The 26,948-nt window shown below is 45.7% G+C and overlaps 1 protein-coding gene across 2 annotated transcripts in view; it reads right to left on the bottom strand.

Moving 5' to 3' along the window:
• Window positions 1-25,076, bottom strand: part of AUG7 (nuclear matrix protein) — a 65,308-nt gene extending 40,232 nt beyond the window's left edge. For both annotated transcript variants that reach the window (XM_087395519.1, XM_087395518.1), the window contains exons 1-2: window positions 24,638-25,076; window positions 23,972-24,057 (exon numbers count right to left, since the gene is read on the bottom strand). In XM_087395519.1, the coding sequence (XP_087251645.1) occupies window positions 23,972-24,057; window positions 24,638-24,771 (220 nt within the window). In that variant the 5' untranslated portion in view covers window positions 24,772-25,076. The remainder of the gene's footprint in view (window positions 1-23,971; window positions 24,058-24,637) is intronic.
• Window positions 25,077-26,948: the final 1,872 nt, after the last annotated feature.

Below are 26,948 nucleotides of genomic sequence, written 5' to 3'. Positions count from 1 at the left end.
GCCATCATTCCGGAGAGATGCATTTGGCACAAAGACCCAACCCGGAGTTCATGCACCTATCGCTCCGCCAGCGAGCACATGTAGCCAGACGCAACAAGTGCATCAGATGGCAGCAGCTTCTACGCAGCAAAGGGTTGGTGGTGGGCAGCAAGCCACTTTTGATGACATGTTGGTAGATTCTTTGCATTCATACAGGGCCCAACCTGAGGCCATCAAACTTGAGATGCCCTTCTCCAATTATGTGAACCTCAAGTGTGATGATGCCCGCACTTCTGGAGGCTACACACACAATAATTATGCAGCTAAGGATATGAAGGACAAACTCACAATGCATAAGTTTAAAGGGGACACTCGCACTCCCAATGAGTTGGAGGAGTGGCTCACGAAGCTGGAAGGCTATCTCCGCTTCTACCCCAAGACTGAGGAGAAGCGCATCATTTTTGCAGATATGCATAGGCAAGACTATGCCCACACATGGTGGCGATACATGAGGGATTCGCCTCAGAAACCAACCACTTGGAGGGGTTTCAAAGAATTGATGGTCACTACATTTGTATCTCCACTTGTATTGGATCAATAATTGGCTTAATTTTATGCCTTGACACAGACCGGTACGGTCCAAGAGTACTTGCAACGTTTTTGGAGGCTTTCCCTGTTTGTGCAAGACGTATCTGAAAAAGGAAAGCTGCTGCGTTTCATCCATGGGTTAAGTTCTTCTCTCGCTGCAGATGTGAAGGCACATAACCCTCAAACAATTGAGAGGGCAGCTCAGCTTGCAGAAGTATTCAAGCGTAAATATGCTGGCAAGCACAGAAATGCCATGGGCAGCTCGCATGCTATGGGGTATGACACTGAGTCGAAGCCTAAGTTTGCTGAGTGGACTGACAAGAAATCTGCAGCAACACCATTTCCTCACTTTCCTACTGTCTCGAGTAGTAAGATGCCATATGCCAGGCCTTACAGGTATCCTGATGCCAAGCCGGGAGGCAAGCCTACTGCTGGAAATGAGCAGACTGAGATAAAACAGCATACACGGGCAATAATGGACAGTAGAAAGAAAGCCAACTTATGTTTTAAATGTGGCAAGAAATGGACTCCTGAGCACAGGAATGTGTGCAAGATGCGCAACAGTGGTACTGCCAAGCTCAGCATGATCATTGACCTCTCAAATGACGAGGATTAGTTTGATGCCCCAGGTTCTTTGGATACGTCTCAGGATGAGATGGCAAATACACATGATGCAGATGAGACTCCTGACACTAGAGCCACGAAGGGCACTGACTTTCCTTTTGATCTTGGTGGTGCTACTGCGCATGACACTCATGCTTCGCATTCGTATGAGCTTCTGCCCACTGGTGGCATGAGAGGCCGTAGGCCAACACTCTTTTCTGTGGAGCATCACGATGTGATACGTTTTTATGCACGTGAAGATGCAGGTGGTAATGCTCTTGTGAATGAGGATGAGGTTTATTGGGATGCCGAGCCAACACTTTATACTATTTCCATGCATGCCCTGATGGGTGCCAAAAGTGCTGATACTATCAGATTAACAGGGATGATTAATGGCAAGATTGTGCATGTATTGGTGGACAGCGGTAGCACCCACAGTTTTGTTAATTGCAAGACCTTACAGAGGGTTGGACTGATTGCTATTGAGATAGACCATGGGCTGAGAGTAGAAGTGGCTAATGGACAGCATATGATCAGTAGATCTTGTTGCCAAGATGCAAGGATTAAGTTCTCTGATGACTATACATTTGCAGGTGACCTCTTGTCACTTGACATGGGCCCAATAGATGTTGTCTTGGGCTGTGATTGGTTGCAATCACTGGGCAAAATCAGCATGGATTTCAATGCCTTAACACTCAGCTTTGTCCACAGGGATGGATCAGTTACATTGCATGGTATTGCAGCTCCTAAATTGCAGGTCATTTCAGCAAGGCAGTTGGCCAGAGAGCTCAAGAGAGCCAACGCCATATATGCATTAAATGTGTCAGTAACTAAAGAGGGTGGCACTCCCCGTGTTGATGATTGTGATATGCATAGATTGCTCTTAGAGTTTGCAGATGTGTTTGCTGGTTTGCCATCACAGTTGCCTCCGAGAAGAGATGTAGATCATGCCATAGTCTTGGAACCTAGCAGTAAGCCAATCAATAAGGCCCCATACCGACTCTCTAAGGTAGAACGGGAGGAAGTGGCGACTCAAGTGAGGGACTTACTTCAGAAGAGTTTCATCACTCATAGCACTTCTCCTTTTGCATCCCCTATGCTCCTAGTAAAGAAGAAGGATGGTTCTTACCGTATGTGCATTGACTACACAGACTTGAATAAAATCACCATCAAGAACAGGTTTCCAATCCCCAGGATAGATGACCTGTTGGATGAACTCAAGGGTGCTCAGTTTTTCACTAAGATTGATATGAGGTCCGGCTATCATCAGATTAGAATGAAAGCTGGGGATGAGCACAAGACAGCCTTTCGCACAGAGAGGGGACTGTATGAGTTCAAGGTGATGCCTTTTGGATTGACCAACGCACCAGCTACCTTCCACGCACTCATGAACAAGATTTTACAGCCTCTCCTTTTCAAATATGTATATACCTAGATGAATCCAGGAACATTCCCAAACTCATCCTTTTAAAAACACAACATAGTGCAGTTTCAATCTCATGATAGTCACTCACAAGGTTGAAAACCATAAACTCCATCATGCATAGCAGAGACTAGCTACTATGACATCCCCACTGACGTCATCAGCGCCCAACAGTGGGTGTAGACCATAGTATAAAAATATGCTCTCACACATACAAATCCACACACCCACACATACTTGAGCATCCATTTATACAAAGTCTTCGTACTGAGTTTCTGTCGGCACTCCAGAGGTGAAGGGCTGACTCAGCCATGATGAAGGCTAGCACTAAAGGAGAAGGCTAATCAAAAGGTAGTCCAAAATCTCTTCATTCAAGCTACAACTGCTTGTGAAGTCTAAACATTTTCATTTAAGTCTCTCCCCAACGAGCATCTAAATCTAAATGTAGCTGATAGGGCAACGCACCATTTAAGATAGAAAGAATTATCACAATACCAGCAGGCCGCAACTTGGACGAAAACTTCACAAGGTGAAATTTGCATGTCCGCTAATACGGCAGAAGCATATACCTAGATGAATCCAGGAACATTCCCAAACTCATCCTCTAAAAACACAACATAGTGCAGTTTCAATCTCATGATAGTCACTCACAAGGTTGAAAACCATAAACTCCATCATGCATAGCAGGGACTAGCTACTATGGCATCCCCACTGACATCATCAGCGCCCAACAGTGGGTGTAGACCATAGTATAAAAATATGCTCTCACACATACAAATCCACACACCCACACATACTCATTTTCAAATATGTGCTGGTATTTTTTTCTGACATCCTCATTTACAGCAAGGATAAGCACGAGCACACCAGACATGTCAAGCAAGTGCTGGAAATTTTGAGGTTGCATCAGCTTTATGCTAAAGCCAGCAAATTCACTTTTATGGCACAAGAGGTTGAGTATCTTGGTCACATTGTGAGCTGTAAGGGACTGAAGGGGGAAGAAGAGCAAGAGTGAGAGAGTGAGAGAGAGAGAAGACTCCAGGTGTGTGGGTGTGAAGTGATGAGCTACACCACAAACTCATTAGTTTTATTAGGATTAGGTTTTTCCCTATGACTGTCTGAAGACAGTCATAGGTGTCCTATCTTTAATAAAGGGGTGGCAATGTGCCTTTACCCCAACAACCTCCCACCTAAAGGCCAATGTGCCTAAAGGGGAGAAAAGAATAAAAATTACAGCAATATACAGTTACTGTATACAAGACCATAAAATAAGAATGGTCTTATCCTAATCCCATGATGTGGCGGCAATGTGCAAACCGCTCTGTAGGCAAGCTCTTAGTGAGCAAATCTGCAGGATTATCATCAGTGTGCACTTTCACAAGCTCGAGTCGCTTGTCTTCCAGTACCTCCCTAATGAAATGATATTTCACATCTATGTGCTTGGTCTTCTGATGAAAGACCGGATTCTTTGCCAACATGATAGCACTCTGACTATCACAATGCAAAACTGGCATATCTCCTGTAATGCCCAAGTCTCCCACTAGCCGAGTAAGCCATATTGCTTCCTTGCAAGCCTCAGTGGCTGCAACATATTCAGCTTCAGTAGTTGACAGTGCAACGCATTTCTGCAATCGAGACACCCATGATATAGCACCTCCTGCAAATGTGAAAATATAACCGGTAGTAGACTTTCGGTTATCTGCATTCCCTGCATAGTCTGAATCTGTAAAACCATGCACCAATGCATCCTACCTACCATAGCATATGCACAAGTCTTTGGTACCCTTGAGATACCTCAAGACACCTTTCACTGCTTCCCAGTGCCGCTTGCCTGGATTTGCCATATACCTGCTGATGACTCCCACCGCAAAAGCAATATCCGGACGAGTGGCAACCATGGCATACATCAAAGAACCAACTGCAGATGCATACGGAACCTTGGCCATTTCAGCCTTATCATCATCTGACCTCGGGCTGTCCTTACTGCTGAGTTTTAAATGTGGAGGCAACGGGGTACTAATAGACTTCCCCCCCTCCATTTTAAAGCGCTGCAGTACTTTGTCAATGTACTCTTTCTCTGACAGAAACAAAAGTCCCTTGGACCTGTCACGAGTAATCTGCATGCCAAGAATATGATTTGCATCACCCAAGTCTTTCATGTCAAAAGACTTATGTAGTTGTTTCTTCAAAGCACTAATCTCATGCTGAGATTCACTGGCAATAAGCATGTCATCCACATATAGAATGAGTAGCATCAAACTGCCATCCTTTGCCCGTTTGGTGTACAAGCAATGATCGGTCTCACACCTATGATACCCTTGGGACTGCATGAAGGCATCAAACTTCTTGTACCATTCTCTTGGCGCCTGCTTGAGTCCATACAAGCTCCTCTTGAGCTTACACACAAGCTGCTCTTTCCCTTTAACAGCATATCCCTCTGGCTGACTCATATAGATCTCATCATGGAGATCTCTGTGAAGAAAGGCTGTCTTCACATCCATCTGACATAAATCCATGTCGTCATGAGCAACAAGAGCTAACACTGCTCTCAAAGTAGTCATCTTGACTACAGGGGAAAAGATCTCATCAAAGTCAATGCCCTTCTCCTGCTTAAATCCCTTGGCAACCAATCTGGCCTTATACCTAGGTAAAGCATTTGAATCCACTTTGACTTTGTAAACCCACTTGCATGGCAAAACCTTTCTGCCTGCAGGTAGCTGCACCAAGTCCCATGTATCATTCTGAAGTAGGGAGTCCATTTCTGACTGCATGGCTTTCTCCCACTTCTTTTTCTCCGTTCTTCCCATAGCTTCCTTGAAGCTGGAAAGCTCACCACAATCTGTCAGCATGATAAAATCAGCCACATTATTGGCTCCTGGAACAAACCTGGCAGGAGGCCGTTGTGCACGGGTGCTCCTCCTAACAAAATGTTCCGGATTAGGCTGCTGTCCAGCCTGTTCTTCATGCATGACAGGTGGCTGTACCACTATATCTGGCTGTTCTACAGCCCCATCTGCTGGCACATCCAGTGGTGCATCATTGGCAAAATTATCTGGCTGATTTTCAGCCTGTATACCCTCTTGAACAGGGTGATCTGCAGCAGCCTGCTGCTGCATATAAATGGGCATTCTTTGCTGTCCAACGTCATCATAAATAACCCTCCTGTATTCCACAGGTTGGACGGGTTCCTTGTGTACACTATCCTCTTTAAAGATGACATCATTGCTGCGTATAATCTTCCGTTTAACGGGATCCCATAACCTGTACCCCATTTCACCTTCGTCACCATAACCCATAAAGATGCATCTGATAGACTTTGGATCCAGTTTGGTGCGCAGTTCTTTGCGTATATGAGCAAAGCACTCGCAGCCAAATACACGTAAGTGCTTATATGAAGGTGGCTTGCCAGACCACACCTCCTCTGGCACTTTCAACTCCAAAGCCTTGTTTGGCGACCTGTTAATAATGTGAACTGCTGTTTGCACGGCTTCTGCCCAAAAGCCATGGGGTAATGCAGCATAAGACAACATACATCGAACCTTCTCCTGAATAGTTCGATTCATACGCTCACTTGCACCCTTTTGAGATGCATTATGAGGGGCTGTGAGTTCCTGTTTGATGCCCTTAGCTTGGCAAAACTGCACAAAAGCATGTGACACATACTCACCCCCATTATCGGATCTTAGGCATTTCAGCCTACGACCTGTCCGATTCTCAACCTGAGCGACAAACTTCTTGAAAACATCTAAAGCATCGCCCTTATGCTTCAAGAAATAGACCCACACTTTGCGTGTGGCATCATCAATGAAAGTAATAAAATATTTTGCACCCCCTAGTGATAACTGTGGCATCTCACACAAATCAGTGTGCACTAGATCAAGTGGTGCTCTATTCTGGGGAGTTCTCCTCTTATGAGGAGTCACAGAATGCTTGCCAAATATACAATGATCACAAGTAGGCAAATCTGAAAAAGAAAGAGGCGGCAGATAACCCAAACGTGACAGTTCTTGCATTCCTTTAACAGACATTTGTCCCAACCGGCTATGCCACAATGAAACCTTTGGCAGCTCGGTTATGGCAACAACATGATTACCCACACTGGAAACATAAAGAGGGTACAAGGTATCACTCTTAAAACCCTCAGCCACTACAGTCTGGCCATCAGTAATCACCCATTTGGAATCCCCAAATGTGGTGTGGTAACCACTGTCATCCAATAAGCCAGTGCTAATCAGATTTTTCTTGATTTGCGGCACATGGCGGACACCATCAAGCATGAATATGCGTCCATCAGGAAATACTATCTGTATACTGCCAATCCCTGCAATCTGACATGCATAGTTGTTCCCAAGATGAACAACTCCATGAGTACCTGTGTAGGAAGTAAACCACTCCCTATGAGGAGTAACATGAAAAGAGGCACCTGAATCCAAGAGCCAAGTGTGCATGTCGTGACCATCAATAACCAAGGCATGTGCTATTACAGCAGCAGAAGAGCATAAAACATCATGTATGTCACTGTCACTGTCCTCTGCTGCAACATTCACTGCATCCAAATCATCTGCCTTGGCCTTGCCTTTGCCTTTGCTTGCATTTCCTGCATCCTTTGTTTCAGCCTTCTTGGCTTTCTGATCCCGTATGAACTTGAAGCACTTAGACTTCACATGTCCCTTCTTGCCACAACAAAAGCATTCAATATCCTTTTTACCACGGGACTGACTTCGGGATTTGGACTTACTAGCAGATCTCCCCTTCTGCTGAGTCCTGCCTCTATCCTGTACCTGCAAAGCATTTGAAGACTTGCTGCCCGCATTATTCTTCCTGCTCATCTCCTCCATAAGGAGACAGCTCTCTACATCAGCATATATAAGAGTGACATTTGAATTAGACAGGGTGGTCTTGAAAGTGTCCCAACTCTCAGGGAGGGTACACAACAGGAAAGTAGCCTTAAACTCCTCATCAAGATTCAACCCCTGTGCAATCAGCTGTGTAAAGATGGCATTGAACTCACTCAAGTGTGAGGTCATAGTTGTACCTTCCTTCATGCGAAGATCAACCAGCTTCTTCAGCCAATAAACCTTACTGGCTGAGCTCTTTTGGGCATACAATTCTTCTAGTCTTTGCCATAGACCATAAGAGGTCTTTTCAGCCTGAACATTGAACACAAGAGTGTCTGAAATAGTGAGCATGATAGCTGCCCTTGCGGACAAATCAAGCTCTTCCCAGTCATCAGCTGCCATGTCAGAGGGCTTAACACCCTTCACCCTTATGGGCTTAGCAATCTTCTTTAACAGAAGTACATTCAAGCACTGTTCTGCCCATAATGCATAGTTGTGTGCTCCTTCCAGTTTCTTTATGTTCAGAATTGAAGAATCACTTCCCCCTGATGCCATATCAGATAAGGAAAGTACCTGACTCCCTGGAAGTAAAAAAAAACTGAATAAAAATTCTGATTTCTCAGAAAAAACCTGCTCTATTCAAGAGCCAGAAGCACTCTCAATGGTGCTGTTTTTACTGTCAGGAAAATCTGCAGCAAAACAGTAAATGACCCTGCAAATACTGTACCTTCTGACACACTGTACCGTGCTCAAAGAGGCATAAAAACAGTAATTTCAGACTGCTGCAGTTGCTCAACAAGTGCTTAACAGTGCATCATCATCTGACAAAGCACAAACACTGCTGTAAACCCTGATGTACTGACTGTACTGATCACTTCTCCCACCTCAGATGAGGTATTGCACTGAGTTAATATGCATAAACCACTTGGCAAACACCCAAAAAAAAATGACACTTCAGCCTGTCACACAGCCTGCAACAGAAAATGGGATAAATCCCAAGCAATCACCCTTATACCAAGGGGAGAAAATGCATCTGAAGATCTCTGTCGGTAACCCAAGTGCTATCAAACAAAGTCTGGGCAAAAGCCCCTTGATCTGACACCTGAATCAAGTGGAGAACACCTCAACACTGAGGTAGCATGCAATATGAAAATCTCTCTGACAAAATCATCCACCAGTGTAATGCATATACTGCCCTGTGTAGAAATGACATACACAGATCCCAACGTACAAACACTCAATGAGGGACCTTTTGAGCACTGTCAACGATGGACAGTTAGGGACCGAGTAAACTCGATGCGCCCTGGCCAAGCGTGGCTCAACTGAGGTTCTCTGAGTGTTGCACAAGAAATGTGACCTGCAAGAAAATGTCACCTCGACACTGCGGAAATCAAGACAAATGTGTGCTCTCTGGCACCACACTGCCTCAAGGCATACAATGCATCACCTTCCGGACAAAAGCCCTATAATCTGCTCACCTGTGAACTGAGATTCAAACCCAGTAAAAGCATATGTCCTCTTGCAAAATCAAGGCATTACCTTCCCAGAACAAAATAGCTGTGCAATCAACCACACACTGTGGTTCTCTTCACCTCAAGCACGAGATGAATGAAAGTACTTGCTGTACTGTCAAGATAACACAGTTTTGTGAACTGAAAAATGACCCTGAATCAAGAGGAATGAAGAGCAGAATGCGCTTTCACCTCTCTTTCTTCCCCAAACAAAGAAAATGTACCTCCCTGCTGCAAAAAAAAATAGGAAGCAGCTCCCTGTACCTGCGCTGTGGAGATCCGTACAGATGTACGGCTCCTGTACGGAATCCCGGAAGAAGAAAAAACAGAAAATGTCGAAAGGTGTGGCGGCGGCGTCCGTACAGTTGTACGGCAGTCCGTACGGTGTGGTCTGTGCGACGCCTCGAAACAACTAGCAGCAGCTGCTATGCAGCTGCTGGCTGCTGGCGTAATGCGGCGGTGCTGTGCTGCAGCTAGCAGCTGCTATGCAAAAAGGCCCGCACCCGCCCGCGCCCGCTAGATGACCGCGCCCGCGCCCGCTCGATGACCGCGCCCGCACCCGCTCTGCTCCCGTGTGCTCGCCACAGCCCGCGACCGCGCCCACGACAATCCCGTGCCCACGCGCCCTGATCAGATCCGTACGAAGTCCGTCCGTACGGCTGTACGGACGTCGTACGTCTGTACGGACGTCGTACGTCCGTACGGCACTGTGTTACTGCGTTGTACGGAGGGGGATGGGTAGGCTGGTCAGGGGTAGAAGGCTCTGATACCAGTTGTAAGGGACTGAAGGGGGAAGAAGAGCAAGAGTGAGAGAGTGAGAGAGAGAGAAGACTCCAGGTGTGTGGGTGTAAAGTGATGAGCCACACCACAAACTCATTAGTTTTATTAGGATTAGGTTTTTCCCTATGACTGTCTGAAGACAGTCATAGGTGTCCTATCTTTAATAAAGGGGTGGCAATGTGCCTTTACCCCAACAGTGAGCAAGGATGGCATTCGAGTGGATCCTGCAAAGGTGAAATGCATTGTGGATTGGCTGCAGCCATGCAACCCTACTCAGTTGAGGAGATTTCTGGGTCTTGCTTCCTTCTACAGGCACTTTATTCGCAAGTTTGCCAAGCGAGCAACCCCTCTGACAGACCTTTTGAAGAAGGATGCTTTTATGTGGTCTACAAATGCACAGCGCAGCTTTGAAGACCTGAAATTCACCCTCACTCATGCTCCTGTGTTGGTATGCCCTGATTTTTAATGTACTTTCATTGTGGAGGCAGATGCCAGTGGCAAAGGATTAGGGGCTGTGCTAAGACAGGAACACGGGGTAATTACTTTTGAAAGCAGGAAATTGGATGCCAAGGAACTAGATTATCATGTGTATGATCAGGAAATGTTGGCTATCCTCCATGTTTTCGAAAAATGGCACCACTACCTGTACGGTAGCAAAATCAAGGTTAAGACAGATCATAGGACACTCAGGTAGTTCCTTACGCAGCCCAACTTGTCAATGAAGCAGAAGAGGTGGCTGGCTAAGGTTCAGTCTTATGATTTTGACATCGAGTACAGGAAGGGAAAACAAAACGTGGTTGCAGATGCCTTATCCCGTATGTGGGCTTGCAGTTTGTCTGCCATTTCTACCATCTACCAGGAGTGGATTCATGGTATTCAGGAAGAATGCATGCAGGATTCTAAGGCAGCTTCCATATTTGTGGAGTTATAGAGGCCATCGAGCCAGGGGCATGCTGAATTTAAGCTGCATAATGGGCTGTTGTGGTGCAAGGACAGAATTTATTTGGTGCCAGATTCAAAGTACCGATTGCTGGTCTTACAGGAAATGCACTCATCTCCTATGGCAGGACATGCGGGTATTACTAAGACATATGAAAAGGTTAAACAGAGCTTTATCTGGGATGGCTTGTGGCGGGATGTAGTTAAATTTGTCAGTGAATGTTTGCCCTGCCAGCAAAATAAAGTGGACAGCCGATTACCCGTGGGTAGAGCTCTTGCAGCCATTACCTATTCCAGAGGGCAAATGGACTCACATTGCTATGGATTTCATCACAGGATTGCCTTCCATAGAGCGCGGATGGGATAGCATTTTTGTGGTGGTTGACAGAATCACAAAGCAGGCCCATTTCATACCCACTAAGACCCGTTATTCAGCATCACAGGTTGCTTGGCAATTCATCGAGCATGTTTTTAAGCATCATGGTTTCCCTCGGGAGATTGTCAACGACAGAGATGCAAATTTTATGGGTCACTTTTGCCAGGAATTATTTACAGCGGTGGGTACTTCTCTTACACCTAGCACTGCTTAGCACCCTGAGACAGATGGACAGTCAAAAAGGGTGAACAAATGGCTGAGGAGTATTTGAGGCATTTCTGTCATGACACACTTGGGATAAGTGGTAGGCACTTGCTGAATTTTGTTACAACATCTCTATTAGCATGAGCCCGTTCGACGCTATGTATGGATGCACAGTGGGTATGCCATCTTTAGTTGCAGACATGGCTGTGAAAAATCAGCAAGCAAGAAATGACTTGGAGAGTATGGATGCCCTTCTGCAATTGGTTAAAAAGAATATGCAGGATGCCCAAGCCAAGCAAAAGAAGTATGCAGATGAACACAGGAGGTATCTGTCTTTTAAAGAAGGGGATTATGTGCACTTACGCCTCCATAAGAACCGTTATCCCTCGCTGAAGGGTAACACCAACGCGAAGCTTGCTCACAGGTATTACGGTCCCTACAGGATCATCCGCAAAGTCGGCGAGGTGGCATATGAGTTGGAGCTACCCATGACCTCCAGGATTCATAATGTTTTCCATGTGTCCTTGCTGAAGCCACATGTCGGACAGCATGTCCAAGTCCTTCCTGAGCTACCACCTATGGATGAGGAGGGCCACATACTCTATGTTCCGGAGCGCATCATGGGTTTCAAGGATCACGTACTCCGAAACAAAGTCTACACCAAGTATCTTATCAAGTGGCAGGAACTCCTTGAGGATGAGAACTCATGGCAACTAGAGAGCATTGTCCAGGACAATCCCTATCTCCTACCAGGCTGATTATTATTTGCTGTTTGCTGCACCGATTTAACAGCCCACATATGAAATTTTGAGGGCAAAATTCTATGGGAAGGGATGGCTGTAATGAAGGGGAAAAAGAGACAGGTGGAAAATATGGAGGGACTACATAAGTCTCCATCCACCCACTACTATGTACTTTTTGATGTGACATCTAATCCTATCTACTCTCCCTTCCTCCTTCCTGCCTACGCTCACTCACTCTCTCTCCCTCTTCCCTGCTCCCTCTCAATCTCTCCCTCTCTTCCTACCTCATTCTCTCTCTCCTACCCTTCCGCTCCCTCTTCCCCTCTCTCTCTCCCCCTTCTGCTCCTCTACCCTTTCTCCAAATCTGTCCCTACCCCCTTCTCTACACTGTCAGTGTTGGAGAATAGGAGGGAATGAATCACTCAAACCTCCACCCAAGATCTCTCCCACTCTTCTCTACACTCAACTCAGATAACTGATCACAGATGCAATAAACACTCACTCAGAGATAACTTAAACGGAGAGAGAGAAAGAGTATATTCATCCACCGGAAGGTGGGCAGAAACTGAAACAAAACTCAGGGAAGTGCTGAGGAAAACTGATGGAACTCTCTCTGTCAAACTGAACCGAGTGCACAGCACAGCCTAGGAAGGAGGCTTTCTGTCCTGCACTGGATGCTGGAATGACTGAAGGAGTGGGCCTTTTATAGGCACTTCCCAGGCCCTTTAGGTTGGCCGACCAGCAGGGTCGGTACCCTGTCTGGTGGCCGACCAGATTGCCCTGGAAATCCGACCAAGGTTGGCCCTGGTCGGTGGCCCTGGTTGGGCCGACTGGGCCTGCCACAGGCCCCTATAAAAGGGTGCCTTGTGCAGCCAGTCCATGGGGCTGTAGACGCCTCCAAGGGAGGCACAAGGCCCCCCCTATTTCTCTGCTGTTGCAGGCAGCAACCAGCCCGTGTGCTGGTTGCCTATGATGTCAGCCTGGGTCTCTCTCTTTCCCAGCCCTCCTACCTCTCACTGCCCCTTGTCCCTCAAATCGGGGGCTCACAGGTGGGTACAGTGAGTTTCTAACACCCCCCCTCAATGTCACAACTGTGGGCCAATCCCCATCCGTTTGATGAGGTGCTCCATCTGTTCTCGAGGGAGTGCCTTCGTGAAGAGGTCGGACAAATTATCGGCGGTCGGGCAGTAGATAAGCTCGATCAAGTCGTCGATGATGAGCTCACGAACAAAGTGGTAATGAACTTCGATGTGCTTGGTCCGCGCATGGTACACTGGATTCTTGGCAATGGCTATGCAACTCTGATTGTCGCACATCAGCACTGTTGCGTCCTCCTGACACACGTCCATGTCCTCCAGAATCCACCTCAACCACAGTGTCTCACAAGCTGCTGTACACGCGGCTCTGTACTCTGCCTCTGTAGATGAAAGGGCCACTATGGGTTGCTTCTTACTCAGCCAACAGATGGCACCAGATGCAAGTAAGAAACAATACCATGTTGTCGATCTTCTGGTGTCAGCATCACCCACCCAATCAATGCCACAGAACCCGCCTAGTTCGATGCCTTTGGTGTGGGTGATCCCATAGGTGCAAGTACCCTTTAGATACCTCAGCACTCGTAAACCTGCATCCCAATGACTCTTCCTGGGAAAAGCAGAGAACTGGCATAATAGCCCAACTGCATAACAAATATCAGGTCGAGTATTGGTAAGGTAAAGCAAACTTCCTACCAATCGTCGGTACAATGGAGTATCAACCGGGTGAGAGACACTTAGCTTGAGCCCGACCTCCATGGGAGTTAATGTTGTCCTGCAATCCTCCATCTGAAATCTCTTCAGAAGTTCTCTACAATATTTCTCCTGTGAAATGAAGATCCTGTGTTTGGCCTGCTTTACTTCAATCCCAAGGAAGTAATGTAATAACCCAAGGTCAGTCATCTCAAACTCAGACATGAGTAGCTCCTTGACCTGTGAAATCTTCTTGACATGATCACCTGTCAAGATAAGATCATCAACATAGAGGATGAGTACCAGTCGCAATCCCTTCTCAATGAACAAGTAAAGGTTTGCCTCAGAAGGACTCCGACGTAGCCCTATCTTTTGAAAGAATACATCAATCCTTTGGTACCAAGCTCCGGGGGCCTGTTTCAGCCCATATAACGCCTTCTTCAACTTGCAGACCTTTAATGGGGACCCTGGATCTTGAAAGCCCGATGGCTGCTCCACGTATACCTCCTCCTCCAGGGTTCCATTAAGGAATGCGGACTTCACATCCAGTTGAAAAATAGGCCACTGGAATTGGGCAGCAAGAGCAATCACTGTCCGGATAGTAACCATGCGGGCTGTGGGAGCAAAAGTTTCATCAAAATCCAAGCCTTCAGTTTAAGCAAAAACCTTTGACTACTAACCTTGCTTTATACTTATCCAAGCTGCCATCTGATTTGTATTTAAGTTTGTATACCCACTTAGTGCCGATGACTTTCCGTCGCGGGGGTCTGGCCACTAAGTCCCAGGTATTGTTCTTCAGGAAAGCATCCATCTCTGCCTTCATGGCAGCCTGCCATTCTGGATTGTCCTTCGCCTCCTCGAAGGTCCTTGGCTCGTCGAGCTGAGCCACCAACGCAAAATTCATGGATGGGGTCTTTTGAAGACGTTGAGACCGCCGCAATCTGGAACTACTACTCTCAGGTAATTCGGTGACCCGAGACTCTTCCAATGTCCGTAGGTACCATTGGGGTAACTTTTTCTGCTTCTCTGTGGGAGGAGGAACTAGAACTTCTTCCGGAACATCCTGCTCTTCCTGAGTATCTTGTGGAACATCAACTTCTGATTTGGCCACCTCTTGGATGGTCAACCTGGGGCGGGGTGGGTTCGGGGGTTGAACAATCTCATCCTCCTCAATTTGCGGCTCCTCCTAGGGTTTAGGTGCCTTTTCCTCGAAGACAACATCCCGACTGATAAGGATTTGCTTCTTTACTGGGTCGAAGAGTCGATAGGCCTTGGATTCTTCGCTATACCCAACAAAGGTACATTTTTTGCTCCGGGAATTAAGCTGTCTTCCTTGTGCACATGCACCCATGCGTTAGAACCAAAAATGCGAAGATGAGTAATAGAGGGCTTCTTACCATAAAATGCCTCATGTGGAGTCTTGTCCTTGACGGCCTTCGTCTTGGTCCTGTTGAGAATGTGTACGGCTGTATTGATAGCTTCACTCCAATAGGCTTTAGAAAGGTTCCTCCCTCGGAGCATAGCAAGCCCTGTCTCTGTGGTGGTTCTATGCTTCCTCTCGGCTACCCCGTTTTGCTGAGAAGTATGTGCGGTGGTGAGTTGTCGCTTGATCCCATGCTTGCGACAAAATGTGTTGAACTCATTTGAGGTGAATTCTCCCCCCCTGTCTGTGCGGAATGTCTTGACATCCTCCCCTGTCTCCTTTTCAACTCTGGCCTTCCAATCCTTGAACTTCTCGAAAGCCTGAGACTTTTTAGCCAAACAATATACCCAGGTCATTCTACTGAAATCATCCACAAAGAGAAGTGAGTACCTGGATCCTGCCCACGATGCTGTAGACATTGGACCACAAATGTCGGCGTGAACCAACTCAAGTGGTTTGCTGGCCCGAAACGAGGCCTCTTGTGGGAACTTATCCCTGTGCTGCTTGCCTTCTAGACAAGCCCTACAAACATCATCCTTGCCTGTAATTGGTGGAAGTCCATCCACCATCTTCGACTTTGACATTTCAGCCAAGATTCCATAGCTAACATGACCGAAGCGCTCATGCCAAAGTTTGGACTTTCCGTTGTCTTCATGAACCAACATTGCACTGAGATGGTACAATCCATTCTCTTCAACGCCTTGAGTCACCATCTATCCATTTGCTTTGGATGTCACGGTGACCTTGCCATCTTGAAAGAGAACTGCCATGTTGTTTTTGTCCATCTGACTTACAGACAGTAAATTCTTGCAAAGGTTGGGTACATAAAGTACTCCAGAGATATCCTTCTCCTCACCCGCCGTTGTAATGAAAGGAATGCTACCGATACCCTTCACAGGACACGTCCGGCTATCCCCGACAAAAACTTTCGAATCCGGGTGTATACTTTACATGGTTTTGAACCAAGTCCTTCTGTTGGACATGTGCTAGGAAGCACCGCTGTCAACATACCAACCCTCTTTACCTTCACTGACTGCATATGCTGAACAATGTTCACTGATTAAAAATAACTGTCCAATCGTCACATTGGCAAAATCATTCTTAGGCTCTTCTTTGTTCTTGGCTTCTCTCTTCCGCTTCTGATATGCTTTCTTCTTTCGGCATTCTTTGGCGGAGTGGCCAAGCTTTTCACAATAATAGCACTTCATTTTCTTCTTACGGTCAGCGTCCTCTCACTTCTTGGAATCCTTTGGCTTGCCTTTTCCAAGCTTGTCTTTGGCCACTTATGCCTTCTCGTCAGTTTGCGTAAAGAGTTTCTCTTGAGTCTCCACCTGAAGCAGGAGTGGGCCAAGCTCCTCAAAGGTGATTGGCTTAGTCCGTTGACCCGCAGTGACCGTAGTCACAAAACTTTTGAAACTCCGTGGCAACTTGTGGAGTGTGAGCAACGCCAATTGACTCGTGTCCACCTTCTGACCAACCGCTGCGAGCTGGTCCCGCACGACTTTCACCTTTGTCAGATGATCATGCACACTATCACCCTCATTCATATCAAGATTATAAAGCTGATGCTGAAGAGTAATGATACGGGCCGTAGTATCGGTTTCATACAGCTCCTTCAGTATGGCCCACGCCTCTGAAGACGTCTCTGCCAACTGGATATGAGGAATCACAGCATCTGCTGTCGTGCCAATAAGAATTGCTAAGGCTTGAGCATCCCTCTCCTCCCATGCATAGAGTTCATCCGCATCTACTTCAACTAGAACTTCACCTCTTTTGTCCACAATGTCCTCTGGCTTCTCCTCGGTCCCAATCACAATCTTCCACACCTTCCGTGCCAACAGATGGCTTCGGATCTTGACTTTCCAAATTGGATAGTTCGTGCCATCAAGCTTTCCAGCTTCACCAAAATTGGGAATAAATGAAGAAGGAAGATGACTGGAGAAGGAGGAAGGACAAGCAATGGGTGTAGAGGCTTCTGAACGCTGATCCATCTTGATGAATAGCAAACTGAAAAAAAACTGAAGCAAAAAAGATGTACTGACCTCCCGTGCTAGGCTGAGCTGAAAACAGAACGCCTTACTACCAAGGGACTCCTTCCTTCAGAGAGTGCTTTGATCAAGAAGAGTTGAGAGCCTATGGCTCTGATACCATGTTGGAGAATAGGAGGGAATGAATCACTCAAACCTCCACCCAAGATCTCTCCCACTCTTCTCTACACTCAACTCAGATAACTGATCACAGATGCAATAAACACTCACTCAAAGATAACTTAAACGGAGAGAGAGAAAGAGTATATTCATCCACCGGAAGGTGGGCAGAAACTGGCTCCAAGGGAGCAACACAAAACTCAGGGAAGTGCTGAGGAAAACTGATGGAACTCTCTCTGTCAAACTGAACCAAGCTCTGAGTGCACAGCACAGCCTAGGAAGGAGGCTTTCTGTCCTGCACTGGATGCTGGAATGACTGAAGGAGTGGGCCTTTTATAGGCACTGCCCAGGCCCTTTAGGTTGGCCGAACAGCAGGGTTGGTACCCTGTCTGGTGGCCGACCAGATTGCCCTGGAAATCCGACCAGGGTTGGCCCTGGTTGGGCCAACTGGGCCTGCCACAGGCCCCTATAAAAGGGTGCCTTGTGCAGCCAGTCCATGAGGCTGTAGACGCCTCCAAGGGAGGCACAAGGCCCCCCCTATTTCTCTGCTGTTGCAGGCAGCAACCAGCCCGTGTGCTGGTTGCCTATGATGTCAGCCTGGGTCTCTCTCTTCCCCAGCCCTCCTACCTCTCACTGCCCCTTGTCCCCTCAAATCGGGGGCTCACAGGTGGGTACAGTGAGTTTCTAACAGTCAGGGCTACCAGCCGGTATTGTTAGTGACCGGGATAGCAAATTTAACAACCATTTTTGGAGGGCTATGTTTAAGAGGTTAGAAAGTTCAGTGAATACGAGCACCGTGGATCATCCACAGAGTGATGGTCAAACTGAAATGATCAATCAGATCATTGAGGATATGCTTCGAGCATATGTAAGTAAACGGAAAACTAATTGAGAACAGTACCTGCCCAATTAGAATTTGCATATAACAGTGCCAAACACTCAGCTACGGGTTTTAGTCCATTCATGATGAGGTATGGATTTCAACCAAGAGCCCCAATGACAGTGGGACTCGAAAAAGAGAAGGTTCAAGTGGCCAAAGACTTTCTTGAAGATATGAATCAAACGCTTAAGTTAGCTAAAGATAGCATAAGAATAGCTCAGGATAGAGCACGAAGTTATGCAAACCCCCAACATAGAAAGTTGGAGTTTGAAGTAAATGAGAAAGTCTACCTTAAGGTACCTGAATCTTCAGAATCTCTAAAGACAGGTAAATGTCCGAAGTTGTCTCCTAGGTATTGTGGACCATTCACAATACTTAAGAGGATTGGAGAACTTGCTTACAAATTAGCCTTACCTGAGGGATGTAGAGTACATCCAGTTTTTCATGTTAGTAGGCTAAAAAGAAAGTTAGGAGATGATGATAATCTCGTTGGAAATGAAGTCCTAGTTGAACTCATTGAACCTGCATCTTTACCACATGAACCAAAAAGAATTTTAGATAGACAAGAAAAAAGAACGCGACACACTATATGGCAAGAATGTCTGGTTAAGTGGAAAGATAGATTTGAAGAGAGTTCAAAATGGAAATAGATAAGCAGTCTCCAGAGGAGGTTTCCCAATTTTGTTTTCGAGGACGTAATCCATTCTTAAGAGGAAGGGACTGTTACGTCAGCTATAATCCCGGAATCGTCTGGTGTGATTATGGTGAGGAGGGAAACCAAGAGGGGTGGATGTAAATAAGTGTGGCTAGGCATAAGTGGAGCCTAGCATTAGAGAGGGATGCCAAGAAGAGGTAAAGACTAAGGTCCCCTAGAAGGACACTTGGCATCTAGAAGTCCACATGGGATGCAGTGGGCTACGAGGGAGGATTCTAGAGGGAGCTAAGAAAAAAGGAAGTTTTGGGTATAGATCACCTCACGACTAAGGACGGGCTCTAGAGAGAATCCGTGGTTGGGAGGACTAGTAGAGAGGAAGCCCTCGAAGTTTGTGGACTTGTAACACCAACATAGGCCCTATATTCATCCATGGCTTTGGCATTAAGGGCAATCAAAGATGCTGGTATGCATGTACATGGTTTAAGAGTTTGGGACTCCACATGGATAGATTATCCCCCTTCAGTAGAGTATTAACGCCCCCTCTGTCCCGCTCAAATATCACAACATAAACCAAGTTATCCGAGAGGATCTCTTACAGCTACACACATTCAAGACATTATATATACCTAGAGAATCCAGGAACATTCCCAAACTCATCCTCTAAAAACACAACATAGTGTAGTTTCAATCTCACAATAGTCACTCATAAGATTGAAAACCATAAAACTCCATCACGCATAGCATGGCTAGCTACTATGACATCCCCACTGACGTCATCAGTACAGTATTGAAGCCCCCTCCGTCCCGCTCATAGATCACGACATAAACCAAGTTATCCGAGAGGATCTCTTAAAGCTATACACATTCAAGACATTATATATACCTAGATGAATCCACGAACATTCCCAAACTCATCCTCTAAAAACACAACATAGTGCAGTTTCAATCTCACAATAGTCACTCATAAGATTGAAAACCACAAACTCCATCACACATAGCAGGGCTAGCTACTATGACATCCCCACTGACGTCATCAGCGCCCCAACAGTGGGTGTATACCATAGTATAAAAATATGCTCTCACACATACAATCCACACACCCACACATACTTGAGCATCCATTTATACAAAGTTTTTATACTGAGTTTCTGTCGGCACTCTGGAGGTGAAGGACAAACTCAGCCATGACGAAGGCTAGCACTAAAGGAGAAGGCTAATCAAAATGTACTCCAAAATTTCTTCATTCGAGCTACAACTGCTTGTGAAGTCTAAATGATTTCATTTTAGTCTCTCCCAAAGGAGCATCTAAATCTAGCTGATAGGGCAACGCACCATTTAAGATAGAAAGAATTTTCGCTATGCTAGCAGGCCGCAACTTGGACGAAAACTTCACAAGGTGAAATTTGCATGTCTGCTAATACGGCAGAAGCATATACCTAGATGAATCCAGGAACATTCCCAAACTCATCCTCTAAAAACACAACATAGTGCAGTTTCAATCTCATGATAGTCACTCATAAGATTGAAAACCATAAACTCCATCACGCTTAGCAGGGACTGCTACTATGACATCACCACTGACGTCATCAGCGCCTAACAATGGGTGTAGACCATAATATAAAAATATGCTCTCACACATACAAATCCACACACCCACACATACTTGAGCATCCATTTATACAAAGTCTTCATACTGAGTTTTTGTCGGCACTCCGGAGGTGAAGGGCAAACTCAGCCATGACGAAGGCTAGCAATTCAAGACATTGTTGGCACCCAACGGACCTAGTTAGCACAAAGCTTTGCCTCTACAAGGACACTACTTGCGGATTGCAATGGACGGGCTTCATTGACCCACCAGGATATATACGGATCCAAAGCCCCTGCGCTTGAGGACAGGTAGTTATGTGTCTCATCACACCGACTTTGCATTGACAGTGGATGAACTGAGGGCATACCCAGAAAGGGTCGCATCTGTACTTTATGTGATTGACAGGAGATCGAGTCGAAGAAGCACTTCGCTTTCATATGCCCTGTATACTATGAAATCCGAGGTCACCATCACTGTCTCTTCCAGAATGGTTTGAGACCCCTATCAATTTATTGTCCTATCCAAATCAGAGATGCCTAGCAACTTTTATTCATGACGCCATCCACCATAGGGACATTTACTCATGACATAGGCGAGATCAAGGTGTACACCCAAACTTCACTCAGAGCATGATCACTAAGTTTTTCAAGTCCAACAACACGGACCAACAGGCCCCAAGGAGACGGCGGATTTGAGGACCAAAGCTAGAGACACAGCAAACTCGCCAGCGGGTTGAGGCACAGATCAGACTTAGGGATCTTCCCTCCATGCTCACCAAACTAGAGGCATGGCCAACAGGGGTGACCGTAGCACTTGTATGGCGCAGGGCCATAGCTAGGAGACCACAATGGACCACACATGCCGACCGTCGCCAGCGCTCTATCATAGGCTTTATGCCACCGTAGCCTCATACACTGCCAGGCTTGATCTTATGCTTGACCCCTCCACCAGCTTCCTCCCTTTTTGTACTCTTTGTCAAAATCATAGCTTGGACAAACTCCAACCCCTTTTCTCCTTTGGACACAAAGTAGTCTGAGACAAAAAGCAGTTAAGGGTATGGTGACCGGTTTTTACCCTGAAGTGGCTGCCATAGATATATAGCATTTATTATTGCTAACGCCTCCTTGTCGTCATTAGTGGCAAATGTTAACTTCTTAATATCCAATTTCTTGCTCTCATAAGCAGTGACTCCATGCTCTTTCTAATGTACAACATCAATGCCCCTTCATTAGCATAAGCCTCAATGATAAAACGTTTAGAAAAAACTGGATATTGCAAAATATGAGTGGACATCAATACCATCTTTAGGTCCTCAAAAGCAAGTTGTGCTGCAGTAGACCATGTATAGGAATTCTTCCTCCATAAATCTGTCGAAACTGAAGCTGTTCTAGCCTAATGCTTTATAAACCTTCTGAAGAAACCAATCAACCCCAAAAAAAAACCTCAGTTGGATAGTGCTTGTAGGATGAGGCCACTCCATCATTGCCCTCACCTTGGCTGGTTGGCTGGATCCACACTTATGCACTAATGATGTACCCCATATAGTCCACTTTATCAACACAATTGGATGCTTTAGCAAAGACCATGCGAGCTCTAAAGGTTTCCAACACATGCCTAGGATGCACCAAGCTCCTTTTTTCGTCTTGCTGGATCAATCACCAAAGAAAACCCAGGTGATGGAAACATACAATGCAGTAAAATCTGATTCATAAGAAACTGAAAGGTAGTTGGTGCATTAGTAAAGCCCAAAGGGCATCAACAAATATTCATGAAGACACCTTTCAGCCCTAAATGCTGTCTTGTGTTGATCACAATGATTCGATGATCACCAACCTAACATCTACCTTTGAAAAATACCTTGCTCCCTTTAACTCACTTAAACAATCATCCAACCTTGGAATTGGGAACCGGTTCTTAACGGTAATCTTATTAGCATCCCTATAATCAGTGCACAATTTAAAAGATCCACCGTCTTTTTGACAAGTAAAATGAGAGAAGCAAAAGGCGATTGATTATGCCTTATGAATGCTTGTCCAATAATCCTTGTATTGACCTTGTCAGTTGTTTTCGCTACCTTCGATATTTCTATATGGGCCATTATTCACTGGCTTTGATCAGAATTGAATGATCCACTTCCCTTCTTGATGGAAGTTCATTAGACAAGTCTGCAAACACATCTGCAGATTCAGAAAGGAGAGAATGCATGTCGACATCATCCACATGAATAGGGTTCTTCTTGTCTAAAGAGCTCTTGTGTCCACATTAAAAAATATACAACCCTACATCGTTCTTTAACTCCCTTGAGAACATTTTGGAACCACTGTAGGAACCTTGACTCCATCGAATTGAACTCGCTTGCCCTTATGGCAGACTTCATGTATATTGTTCAAAGTTTCACCAAGTGAGATGAGCCACTTATAACCCAAATAATATCAATTGGCACCATATCCTATACATACAGCTCATCATCAAAATTGTACGCATCAAAAAGCTGGACCTTGGCCAATTGACAGCATTTAGAGCTGGTGGTGAATTCCCCATTGCCAACCTCAATCTTGAGCCTATGCTCCATCTCCGTAGTGGGAAATCTCACACAAGGTGTGATCTCGTGGTTATCCATTGTGTTCAGCAGCTTGGGCTTAGCCTCGCAAGCAAAGGCCCATTCAGAGTTACTGTAACACTTCTAGAGCTCCCCTTGCCCATTGGTAAGCCTTTTTCCCCTGTATTCCTTCAAACTCACTTTCAACCTCATTTCCCCTTGTTTCCCCTGCAAGTTCGCTAGTCTCTTCGTCTCATCTCTAAGCTTCCCTATAACTCCCTTTGGCTTCTTCAAGCTTCCCTCAAACGTCGTAAGCCTTCTTAAGTATCCCCCTTGTTTCCAGCCCTTTTCCCCGCGTCCTTCTTCAAAGGAGAAGCTACTTGGCAATACCTCCCTACATAGAGCCACCTACCTTGAAAGCATCATTTCTGAGTTTGCAAGCACTATCTTCCATGAAAATTATGCCAATAACAAGGATTGAAAAACTATCTGCTCTAGAAGACTCGCATTAGCACCTAAACTACCACACTAAGTCCTTATCTGCAAATTTCAAACTTGGCAGAAAAGACTTGCAAAAATGATGCAACGTTTTGTGTCAAAAGTAAATGGGATAAATCGTCATAATCAATGCTAGCCAGGAAGCTTCTTCCTCCCTATCACCGTATCCAAAAGCTTCTTCGTCCCTCAAAATGGTCAGTCCCATGGCATGTCCCACATAAAACACATCTACTGATACAAACCATTCACATAAATGTTCATGAGACTACAAATTGACCATCTTTTTAAAAGAGGAAAGAAAGAGCAAATAAAAACGCACAAACCCTAGGCAAACTCCTGTTCAGTAATAGATTTAAAGCTGGCAAACAAACAACAGTGTATTGAAGCTGATTCACCCTAAAATAGCAAACCAAAACCTGTGTGGACCTCTTAATTGAACCTTCCCTGTAAACTTTCAAACAAAAATACACAGAAGACAATAGCGAAAACAAAGCTATTTCTCCTTGAAAAAAAGATGAGAGGAAAAGTACATTGGATCCGGGAAGCCTCTTCATCTCTATCAATGCCATCGCCATTCAAACTCTGCTGTGCAAAAGGTGACTTCTCTCCGAGGAGCCTGCAACAAAAAGTTAGGATCGAGTGAGGGTGGAGTGTATCATCACTGAAAATAGACACTTTAAGGTTCATTTTGCACAAGTTCATATTATGAAGGACTGCATCTATACAGAAAAAGACCATCTGAGAAATGTTAGTCCAGCTAGTAGCCAGTAAATGTTCGATTTGGTGTCCCTCATGTAAAAAATAGTGTCGCACATTCCAAGGACACAAGCATTTAATTTCGTCGGTGTTTGACTAAATGGAACTACATAAACTCTGTAGTTCACCTTTCATGTATCAATCTCATTCCAGCCCACTTGCTCGCTCGATCCCTTCAATGCACAACCCCTGTGATGAAAATCTGGTACTGTCTCTAGATAGATGGGGGGAAGAGCAAGTTCGTCGCACGTAAGTGAACGTACGAACTTGAACTGCCTATAAATAGCGAATTGGACAGTTCTGAGGACGACAAACGTAAGACTGGATCACTCGGCAAGGCATCAAGTTAAGCAGGTTCTAAATCTTGGCTTGGAAGGACAGAACGAGGAATGGATCGTTGATGCAGTAAACGCATTTCCAGAAAAGGTGTAGAAAAGGACCTGAAAAACAGCCATTCGAGAAGGGCGTAGCGCTCGAGACCAGCGTAGAGAAGAGACTGAGCAGGCACATTGGCTCTTGGATAGTTAAGAGCAACCAATTTCTGCTGAATTTCTTCCATTTGCTTGGTTGCCATGAAGTGCAAGCCTTATGGAAGCAGATCTCTCTTTCAATTAGCCCTCTCTCTCAAAGTTAGCAATGAACTTCAAACATTTCTCTCGTTTTAACTTGGTAATGCAAGCATCCCCTTCCTCCAGAATAGTGGAGGATGTATTAGCCGGAGTATTTATAGCGTCAAGGCCAGAGTCCACTTCCCGGAGTATTTATAGCCTCAACCCTGCGTGTTGCGAATAGGCGGTTTGGGCGTTCACCCACCTGAGCTGGCTTCGCGTGCCCGATTCCCAACAAACCCCTACTCCGTGACCATCCTAGGCCACAAGAACACAGCCAATAGCGAGGCGAGTGCCTTTAATATGTTGGCGGACCAGCGGCGGCGACCGCTCAAGCGGTTTGGGCATTCACCCCACCTGAGCTATGTGGCTACCCGCGTCAGATTCCCTCAGGCAGACCCCTGCTGCCTGTGTAGCATAGGCCACAAGCGGTCGGATAAAGCGGCCAGTAAAGAGGCAAGGTGCCTTTAAAAATGTAAGCATGCACCTCCAATAGGGAGGCAAGTACCACCTTAGGGGCTTATGTCATAAAGGGGAAAAGGGGGGGAATAAGGATGGCTATTTTGGATGTTTTTCACATGGAAAGACATATTTTGGATGCTTTTCCCTTGGTGAGGGAAAATGAGACATGCGATATAGGAAATGTCACATCCTTGGTTCTCAAGAGTGTGAGAAATAGCACCTTGAGGTCTAGAGCATGGAGTGCTATTTCCCATGGTCCCACCCTATTTCCCAACGTATTTCCCCTCTATCACGTCCTGCCAAGGGTAGTCAATCTTTTTTGGAGTGTTTATGCAAATGAAGAATCTTGAGATTGTTGCCCATGGTTGACTGCTTCCAAGCTAGAGCAGCCACTTGCTACACAACACGTCATTTTTTTCTTTCATAGTGGATAGCCCTAGGCCGCCATTCACCTTTGGGGCTATCATTAGCTCCCACTTCATTGAGTGCCACCTCTCTTCCCAAATGAAATTCGCAATTAATCTGTGAATTGTCCTTAAATTTGCTTTGGAAAAGGGAATAACCGAAAGAACATAGACTAAGGAGGACTCAAGCATATGCTTAGCAATAGTGATCCAGGCAGCAAGAGAAAGGGTTTTCCCCGCCCACCTATCAAACTTATCTTTTATTCTCCACATTGCCTAGTCAAATTTGTCTTTCAGGGAGACACCTATCCTGATCAGGCACCCAAGGTATCGTAGAACTTGCCCTTTCGGGATCCACTTAAACTCAAAGTTAGCTATCCATGGGGGTTCCTCATCCCAACTAAGCCAGAGAGCTGTCATCTTGTCCTTGTTGACTTTGGAGTCAGATAGTGTGGCAAACTCGTCCATAATTGCCAAAAATCTGTTAATGTTCTCCTCTGTTTTTGCCAGAAAAGTGGTATTGTCATCAGCAAAAAATTGTGAGCAGAACATCGTCCCACTAGGCATCTTTAAGCCCTTTAGGCTTCCATTATTGAGTTGTCTGTTGATTTGCACTAGAATAGGCTCAGTGACTATGGCAAACAGCAATGGGGCTAGTGGGTAGCCTTGCCTTATCGACCTTTTCAATTCAAATTGCTAATAGTGGTAGCCATTTATTAACACCGTTGCCCATGCATTTGTAAACAACATGTTTACTAGCCTGCAAAATCCATTGCCAAACCCCAATGTACCTAAGTAGCTCAAGACAAAGTCCCAGCTTACACAGTCATAGGCCTTCTCAAGGTCTAAGTTTAGCATGACTATTTTTTCATTGCTTGCCAAGGCATAGCCCACTACTAGCATCACGTTCAGCACTGCTTCGTGGATGTTTCTGCCAGTGAGAAACCCAAATTGAAGCGAGTGTATTAGCCCTGAAAGTAGGAATTTGATTCTATTAGCCAAAAGTTTGGCTATCACTTTATAGACCGTATTGAGCATAAACAATGGCCTCCATTGTCCAGGAAGTAGCCTGTTGTGAGACTTCAGGATCAGCTTTATGACACCCATGTTTAGTTCTCTGGGCATCACGCCCTTGATCCTGCACCAATTTGTGAGCTTAACCATCTCTGTTTTGCATGTGTCCCAGTATACTTGGAAGAACTTTGTGGGAATCCCATCGGGGCTAGGGGCTTCCTCCTTGGCCATTTGCATGATCATGAATTTAATCTCTCCTTTAG

Source organism: Dipteris shenzhenensis, chromosome 24 (genome assembly GCF_047967505.1).
Source record: "Dipteris shenzhenensis isolate YYH24624 ecotype China chromosome 24, Dip_SZ_1.0, whole genome shotgun sequence".
Classification (NCBI taxonomy): Eukaryota; Viridiplantae; Streptophyta; class Polypodiopsida; order Gleicheniales; family Dipteridaceae; genus Dipteris; species Dipteris shenzhenensis.
Note: the sequence above shows the minus strand (reverse complement) of the source record. Positions and strands in the feature narration are given on the sequence as shown.